The following is a 9,822-nucleotide window of genomic DNA, read 5'->3' as shown; positions in this document are numbered from 1 at the left end:
GTGTGTGTGTGTGTGTGTGTTTTAAATGTATTTGTTGTTACAGGGTTTTACTAAGCAGCTTGGAGTTATAGTGATCCTCTTGCTTTCAGTCTCCCCAGTGCTGAGATTACAGGCATATGCACTACCCTTGGACTCTGGCCAGCTCGGCCTGCCCTGAACTATAGTCCCTGCGCTTGCCTAAGCAGGTGCTTTAGTCTGCTGAGCTATCTCGCCAGCCTGGATGTACTACATTTTACATGTAAGAGAATGAAGGCTGGCCAAATAGCTCAGCAGATTTAAGCGCCTGCTTAGGCAGATGCAGGGGCCAGGAGTTCAATTCCTCAGCCTGCCTTGCCAGCCCCGTTCCCGTGTAGTTGTATGCGCCTGTAATGCCAGCACTTGGGAGGCTGTAAACAGGAGGATCACTATGAGTCTGATTTATGTAGTGAGACCCTGTAGACACTGTCCTAAAATTAAAAAAAAAAAAAGGCACATTTGTGGGAAATTACAAAGTGATTGTGTAAATCCAGGGAAAAACTCAGGCTCAAAAAAAAAAAAAAAAGCACAACAGATTGGGGCAGACTGTTGGATCCCTGTGCTGGCCCCGCCCCCGGGGTGTGCTAAAATAGTAATTGAGACTGGGCATGGTGGCATGCACCTGTAATCCCAGCTCTTGGGAGGCTGTAAACAGGAGGATCATCACTACGAGATCAATCTAGTGAGACCCTGAACACCTTGTAGACCCTTCCCTGAAATGCAAAAAAAAAAAAAAAAAAAAAGAATGAGCTACAAGCAAACTAATGCATCACCTGAACAAGATGATCAAAACATTTAGTAAATTAGAAAACATCTGCTAGTTTTTAGGATAAAATAATACTAGTTACAATATTGCTCATTATTTTAGCTATTTAATGTATTAATCACCAGGCTACAACAGAGATACTAAACCTTGGTAAAAATCAATTTGAATTATTAAGTTGCTATATGCCAACTCTTGCCTTAACACAGGCCCACTACTATACATGTTTCCAATGAAGGATTTTGGTTGAATCTAAGTATTCACATGGCTTTCTGTATAAATTAATAAGAAACACAACAAACTAACAAATTACAAGAGCTGCCTATGTTACTGCAGAGAGACTACTAGAAAATAACCTACCATACAAGGAATTCCCATACTATTTTCCTCTGGTGGAAGCAGTAGGTATATTGTTTCAATTCCAATCACAGGCCTGTGGCAGAAAACAGACATCAAAAGAAAGAATATGCTGATCCTAGAAACAAACGGCTATGTCATCAATAACTAGTATCTTGAGAAAGCACTGAATTACTGGATACTATTTAATACTTCTTTAGAATTTTACTACTTTAGAATTTAGTCTTGCCCTTCTCTCAAGAGGGAAATAACTAATTTGTGTAAAACTTTTTTTAAAGCTTTCTTTCTATATGAACCAAAGCTTGTCAGATTTTCAGAAGAGATTGAAGAAGTGAGGTTTCTGAGTATTCCTAGCAACAAGTTTCTCATAAATCTTTAAGATACACACCCCTCAAACCTGTTTAAAGATGATTACTAAAAGCCTATCCAACTTCTTAGTATTATCCATGGGATATCTTAATCTAATGAACCACTTATTAAGTAAAAAACATTCAATTATACCACTTTTGGATATGTAAAAATCTGCATCAGAAATATTTAATAACATCTACAAAAAACTAGTATTTTTCTGTATATGTACATAATAGACTGGAAAACACAGATACTGTTTAGTAACTTGTTTCGCCTTTCTCCCCATTCAAGATAGATCTTACTTATGTCCTTAAATACTTTATATACTGTTTGACTGACTGTATGAAGTTCTATTACTTAACCACTCTCCTAAGATTATACATTTAGTTGTTTCTATTTTTTTCTTATATAACTTTCCTATTATATATTCTTATATAGTAATTATTCCAGAATAAAAATAAATCTACCAGTTAACTTTAGTCAAATGCTTGATCATCAAATAAATAAAATTAAAGGTAAAATATTATGGAACCATAATTATCATGTATGATGACCTGGAAAATACAAATGTCAGAATTAAATTTCCTGTTTGTTTGTTTTTTAAAAAAGGTGCTGCCAACCACATTTTCTTAATAGTCTGGATGAATTATGAGTTTTTACAATCTTTGTCATAGTAACTACTTGTGAATATCTTTGCAAACCTTTCTATAACACTATATACAAGTCACGTGTCAGCCACAATAAACCGTATGATCAAAATATACCCTGCTCTCAAAGGCACAAAATAATCAAGATATACTGATCTGCATATGGAACATTATAATTTGATCACATATAGGAGGAATAATTTAACAATTATTTTGTTTACTTGCAATGAAAATGAACAAAATGGAAACATCATGATGCACCAAGTTAATATTTGTATAGACTGGTACTATTACCAAGAATGGAACAATCTATCATCATGTGTACACTTGCTGCCGAGAAATATATGTATATGTAAATGTGTACCTACACAGTCTGCCAAAAAATGTATACACACTTCAGGAAAACAAAAAGGTATATAGATATTTTAATACTAACTTTATTGAGACATCATGATGATTAATACAATTTACACTTGGTGTCTACAATTATGAGGTTAGGGCTGGGGAGATGGCTCAGTAGAATAAGCACTTGCCTGGCAAGTGCAAGGGCCTGAGTTCAACCCCCAGTTCCACAAAAAAAAAAAAAAAAAAAAAAAAATCAATGTGATACAATTATGAGGTTGTTCCACGAAAAAGAGAAGCCTAAGAAATTTATGTCTACGGAGCCATGACTCCAAAATATTTTCCAGACTATTGCAGCAAGAGAAAATGAAGCCAACAATGCCATAAAGTTTAATGGAATGAATACACCAGACAAGGTGAACAATTAAGTAGAAGGGGGGAAAATGGATCAGCACGAGGAAAATAATGCACTGACAGCAATACCTTCTTTCAGCAATAACTCTCAGTAAGAATGGCTTTGATTCTGCGATCAAAAGACACTGAACGGCAGATTAGATTAAAACAAAATTCCGTGATTCACTATATAAAACAAACACATTTAATTCATAAAGAAATTCACAGACTAAACACATTAAAGGAAATAAAACAATATTCTATACAATGATAGTTCAAAAACAAGGATTAGCTATACTATTTTCAGAAAAAGCAGATGCGGCCAAAACAAATCAACAAGAAAAAATGTCACTATATACTGGTTAAAAAAACAATTCAGCAGGGCATGATGGTGCATGCCTGTAATCCCAACACTCAAGAGGCTAAGGAGGATTGCTGTGAGTTTGAGGCCATCCTCAAGTTCAAGGACACTCTGAAGTACAAATGATATCCTGTCAAAAAAGAGACAGAACAATTCAACAGAAAGAACAATTATAAACACACACACAATGAACAATTATAAACATGTATGTACCCAACTTCATAAAACAAACACTAATGGACAAAAATATCAGATAAAAATGAGCTCCATTATAGTGGGGAACCCCAATATCCCACAATCACAAATAGATCAACCAGATAAAAGAATCGAGCAAATATTGGAGTTAAATGATACTTTTGAGAGGGGAAGAGAGACTGAAGAGAATGGAGGGGAATGGGCAAGAAAAAGAAATTGAGATAGATACATCACAATACAGGCACAAATTCCTTATAATGAATGTGATCATTATGCATGTGTACCGACAAACTTAACTAAAAAATAAATGATACTTTTGAACAAATGGTATTAACAGGTATCTATAGAGTATTGTAACCATATACAATAATCTGATAATAAATTAGGTAAATACATGGAGAGTATAAACAATATGCTTTTGAACAATCAACAGGACACAGAAGTCAAGGAAGAAAGTAGTTCCTAGAATCCAGCGATAATGCCAGTACAATCTATCAGAACATACAGGAACAATGAAAGCAGTCCTCAGAGAGAAGGTGATAGCTATGAATATCCACATTACAAAAGCAGCACAAAGCCCATTAAGTACCTAAAGATGTACCCCCCCAAAATAATCCAAATCCAAAACTAATACAAGGAAGGAAGATACAAAGATCAGAACAGAACTCACTGTACTTGAGACTAAAAGCAAAAATAATCAATCAATGAATTGAAGAACTGGGCCTTCAAAAGAATAAAAAAAAAAAAAAAAGATAAGCCCTTCAGTCTTACCCAAATGAGTAAACATTCAAATCAATACAATTAGCAATGAAAAAAGGCAAAACCCACAATAGACACTGCTGATACCCAGAATATTAGTAACTACTTCAAAGCCTGTACAGATACTCCAGAAGAAAAATCATAAAAATCATCAAAATTGAAACAAGATACAAAATTCTCAATAATCCAGTAATAGGCAATAAAATTAAAGCAGTGAAAACCAATAACAACAAAAACTCTCAACTAAGAAAACCCCCAGGACCAGACAGACTCTGAATTCTATAAGAACATTAGAGACGATAGATGCAAAAACTCTTTAAATTCTTTAATAAAATTGAAATGGAAGAAATATTTTTAAAACCATTCCTAGAAGCTACCATTACCCTGATTCTAAAATCAGTCAAGGGCACAGAAGAAGAAAACTAAAGATCAATCTCCTTATTGAACACAGATGCAAAAATCTTCAACAAGATACTGGCAAACAGAATTTTGCAATAATCATCAAAAGATCATCTATCATATGACCAAGTAGACTTCATCCCAGGGATGCAAGGATGGTTCAACAACACAAATCATTAAACACAATACAAAGGGCACAAAACTAGAAAAACAACCCTAAAATTTATATAGAAAATATGAAAGACCCAGAATAAAATGGTGGGAGCATCACAATAGCAAACCTTAAAATACACTGCAAAGCAACAGTAACAAAAACAGCACAGTATTGGCACAAAAATAAACATACAGACCAATGGGAAAGATCAGAGAATACAGAAGTCAGTTCATGTAACTATAGCCATCTGATTGTTGATCCAAAAAAAGCACAGGCTGGAGGAAAAGAGAACACCTTTAAAAATGGTAGTGGGAAACTGGATATCCATATGTAGAAGACTAAAATTAGATCTCTCTCACCTTGTAGAAAAGTACACTGAAAATGGATCAAGGATCTACATACAAGATATAAAACTTTTTGTTTGTTTAATCTTTACTTATTTGGCACAGGGTCTCCCTGCGCAGCTCAGACTCATAGTGATCCTCCTGTCTCAGCCTTCCTAGCACTGGGATTACAGTTGTGCGCCATTACACCCAGTTTTAATGGCTGGCATATGCACCCAGGGTTCCAGGACTGGAATGACACATAGTACTGGGAATCGAACCTGGGTCCTGGCACTTGCCAGGCAGGCATCTAGACCGCTGAGCTATCTCCCCAGCCCTGAAGACATGAAAATTTGAAACTGCTAGAAGAAAATATAGGGGAACTAACTTAATGCATAGGTACAGCAAAGATTTTCTGGATAGGACAAGAAATAATAGCAGGAATCAACAAATGGGGCTAAATTAAATTAAAAAGCAAAGGATTCAACAGAATGAACAGACAGCCCATAAAATGGGAGAAAATCTTTTGTCAACTATTCCTGACACAGGATTATCTAAAATATTTAAAGAACACAGAAAAGTTTAAAATAGTCCAATTAATAAATGAGTAAATGCATTGAACAGATACTTCTAAAAAAAAGTGAAGTGGCCAACAAATACATGAAAAGAAGGTTCAACACCTTTTGCCACTAGAGAAATGTAAATCAACATTTACAGTGAGATTCCATCTCAACCTAGATAAAATGGCTATCATCAAAAATACAAAAGATAAAATTTGGTAGATGTAGGTAAAGGAAGCCCTTCCAATGATGTAAATCAGTATGGAGGTACCTCAAAAAACTAAAAACAGAATTAAGGGAATTAAAGTGAGTATGCTATGTTAACACCTGTAACAGCCAAGATATATAATCCCTTCATGTCCACTAACAGATAAAAGAAAATGAGGAACCTGTCAAAATGGTATCTCATTAAAAGTAAAGTATTAATTTAAAAATGGAAATTATGAAGAGGGACAAAATAAATTCTGGAGCTGAAAATATAAACGGAATGAAAAGAGGACAGGATATCATGTCTGCATCTTGTACTATGAATAACTATTATGAAGACAACAATATGCAATGCATTAATCATTGTAACTTTCCTACTAACCTGTTTTGAAACTGTTTCATTGCTATTTCTCAATACAAGTAACAAAAAAAGGGTAAGACTTTGAGGTTAAAATGAAAAAAAAAAATAGAAATGAAAAAGAGCTAGTTCTTTTGAGAAGATCAACAAAATTGACAGATAAAACAAGACAGAAGTTATTAATATCATCAACATGGGTACAATTGTTACTATCAGCTTTATAGAGAAAAAATTGTTATTGCCATTGTACATCAAAAAGTTAGGTTATCTATACAAGTGAGCAAATTTCTAAAAATACGCTATCAAAACAGAAGAAAAAACAAACCTAAACAGCCCTGCAACAAGATAAAAGCCTTTTAAATGAAGAAAAGATTAGGAGTTGATGGTTTCACTGATGGAATCTACCAAAACATTAAAAATTATTATTAGTTCTTCTTAGAAGAGGGAAAATGTGATTACTGTTCTCTTTATCAAAGAAAGCTGGGAAAACTGGATAGCCATATTTCTTGAGTATCTTAGTTACTTTTCACTCGTTGCTGGGACAAATACCCAGCCCTCAAAATTAAGGAAGGAAAGGTTTATTTAGCTCAGTTTGTGGTTTCACACAGTCCATACTCCACTGGCTCCAAAGGCAAATGGCAGCAGTTCATGGCGGCAGAAAACAATGAAGAGCAGAGGAGCAACAGCTGTGGCATCCATCAAGCCTCTCTCTCTTCCTGCTAGTCTGACTGCAAAGATCAAAGCTGAAGTGGTGCGGCTACAAAGATCAAGCTCCTTCATAGTGGCGCAGCTACAAATTGCTGGAGGAATACCGGAAGACCGGGACTTCTCCAAGGAAGCAGGGGTGGAGGAGAGAGGAGGGAGTGTGGAGAGGCCTTCTTCACCTCCTTTACATATCCTTTTTGTGCTGAGTCATCTGGAGCCTGTCCTACTGGCCCTGTGGGGTGGGGCCCCTGAAGCCCAGGGTGTGGCAGGAGGAGGCCATCCAGTCAAATTGACACAATATATCAACCACTACTTTGAGGATATTACCATGATAGTAAATTCAGAACACGGTATCACAAGAATAAAAATGATATTCCTTATGAATACAGATGCAAAAATCTTCAACAAGGTATATTAGCAGCTAACCAAGTTCAGGTCCATACAAAAGTATTATAAAACATGGCTACATGGGATTTATCCAAAGAATGTAAAGGCAGTTCAACAGGGGGAGAAAAGTCAATATACATACACCTTTTTTTTTTTTTTGGGGGGGGGAACCCAGAACGATTTTAATTGATATAGAGAAAAGTTAACTGATAAACTCCAATATGCTGGGCTGGCTGGAGAGCTAGCTCAGTGACAGAACAGCCTGCCTGGCAAGTACAAGATCGCAAGTTTGATCCCCAGTATTCCAGAAAAAAAAAAAAAAAAAAAAAAGGAAAAAAATTCAACATGCTTTCAAAATAAAAACATTCAAACTAGGAGAAAGAAACTTCTTCACTATGACAAAGAACATCTATCAATGGTTTAAAAAAACTCCATGCTGTCTTAAGGTTATTATAAGATAAGAGGGCCAGGTTTTGCCGCTTTCATTTAACAATGCTGCAAGCGTAGTCATATAAACTATATAAGAAAAAGAAAAACCATTCAAATTGGAAAAGTAGTAAATCTAAAACAAGAAACACAAAACTCCTTTACGTGGGGCTAATATGACCTCTTATACATTATCTTGGTTGAGGGTATCAGATTTAACAAACAAATTCAGCGAAGTAGCAGAATATAAGATCAATGCACAGAATCTGTTTTCTTTCCATACACTAGTAACAAACAATCCAAAGTTAAAAATTAATTGCTAACTAGTCTAATGATACTTTTATTAAACTCTTAAGAGCAGCTAATTCAATCCAAAAGAACAGAGGCCTCTGTATGTTTGTGATCATGTGTTGCTAGGTATCACTTTTGCCAGGATGACATGCAGTTTTAAAATAAGAGTGATACTGTTTTGTTCCGATTTTAGAGTGAAAGCTTTCAGGTTTTGTCCATTAGCTGTTCATCTATCACAGATGGCTTTTATCAAATTGAGATAAAGATCATCTATTCCAATTTTCTGTAGGGTTTTTATCATGAATGGGTACTAGACTTTGTTAAAGGCTTTTTCCATCTACTGAAATGATCAGGTTTTTGTCCTTGGCTCCGTTAACATGGCACATTACATTTATTGATTCACATGTGTTGAGCCATCTCTGCATCCCTGGAATGAATCCAACTTGGTCATAGTGTACAATCGTCTTGATGATGTGCTGTATGTGGTCTGCCAGTATCTTATTGAGGCTTTTTGCATCTATGTGCATTAGGAAGATTGGCCTATAGCTCTCTTTCTTAGTTGGGTCCTTCTCCAGTTTTGGTATCAGCATAATGCTTGCTTTAGGAATGAATTCGGGAATACTACTTCCCTTTCAATTTCATTACAAAGTTTTACAAGTAATAGTGTTAGTTAGGTCTTCTCTAAATTTCCTGTAGAATTCAGCAATGAATCCCTGATAACAGTCTTTAAGAATGAGTTGGTTAAATTTCTTGGTAAAAAGGCATTCCTAAAAAATAATGAAGCTAAGATGCAAAATAATAGAAAGTAATGCAATATTTTTTGAACAATAAATTGGTGTAGTCTCTGAAGAGCAACTGGCAACTGTGAGCAAAATCATCAATGTGTAACCAATGAAAAAAAGATTTCCAAGATACATCAGTGGGGAATAAGAGAAGCATATTTTTAAGTAAGCCACTTTATTAAAAGACAAAATAAAATAAAACCAGGTTTGTATGTTTGGCTCTACTGTAAAAGCTGCATCACCAATATCCTCTTATATAGCTTCCTTTGTATCACAAGGGAAACGCCTGGAATTACATTTCTCAAATTTCTCTTTTCGTAAATGACTCAAGAACAGTGTCTACCAAAGATGGAAACTCATGCAAGAACAAAGAAGAAGATAAATTATTGTGTGATAAACTGTATAGAAATGTATAAGCAGGGCCAGCGAGATAGCTTGGCAGACCAAGCGCCTGCTTAGGCAAGCACAGGGACCAGGGTTTGATCCCCAGCACCACATGCCAGTGCGGACACACACCTATAATACCAGCACTAAGGAGGCTGAAAACAGGAGGATCACTACAAGTCCAAGCTGTGTAGTGAGAGCCTGTACCAAATACATTTTTAAAAAATGGACGATCGAGGGCCGCGGGATCCTGAAGAGACCCAGAGCGCAGGCCCGGCGAGTGAGTGAGACGACCCGGGGCCGCGGGATCTTGAAGAGACCCAGAGCGCAGGCCCGGTGAGTGAGTGAGACGACCCGGGCCGCGGGATCCTGAACAGACCCAGAGCGCAGGCCCAGCAGGGAACCCTTCAGCAGAACCCCAGGCAAAGAGGCTAGAGGCAAGACCCACTCAGCTGATTCAGGAGCAGAACATCTTCCCAGAGAGACAAAGGGTTCTTACTCTAACGCCTGCAGCAGAAAGAAGTGAAGCACACAGCCAGAACCAAACAACACCCACCTGGAGGAATCTGAACTTCCTAGATCCGGACCTGGTGCTAAGGTAATAACTCTATCTAAGATCTACACCAAAGGTCAGAAGACAGTGGTATACAAAATGACAAAGAA

At 36.4% G+C, this 9,822-nt stretch overlaps 1 protein-coding gene across 3 annotated transcripts in view; it reads right to left on the bottom strand.

Annotated features, from left to right (window-relative positions):
- Positions 1-9,822, bottom strand: part of Ankrd28 (ankyrin repeat domain 28) — a 184,977-nt gene that overhangs the window by 133,945 nt on the left and 41,210 nt on the right. For 2 of the 3 annotated variants that reach the window (XM_023715805.1, XM_023715806.1), the window contains one exon: positions 1,139-1,211. The exons of the other annotated variant lie outside the window; for it this stretch is intronic. In XM_023715805.1, coding sequence (XP_023571573.1) covers positions 1,139-1,156 — 18 coding nt within the window. In that variant the 5' untranslated portion in view covers positions 1,157-1,211. Of the gene's footprint in view, positions 1-1,138; positions 1,212-9,822 lie in introns of those variants that run through there. 3 annotated transcript variants of the gene reach the window in all.

Source organism: Octodon degus, unplaced genomic scaffold, assembly GCF_000260255.1.
Source record: "Octodon degus isolate 3935 unplaced genomic scaffold, OctDeg1.0 scaffold00043, whole genome shotgun sequence".
NCBI lineage: Eukaryota > Metazoa > Chordata > Mammalia > Rodentia > Octodontidae > Octodon > Octodon degus.
Note: the sequence above shows the minus strand (reverse complement) of the source record. Positions and strands in the feature narration are given on the sequence as shown.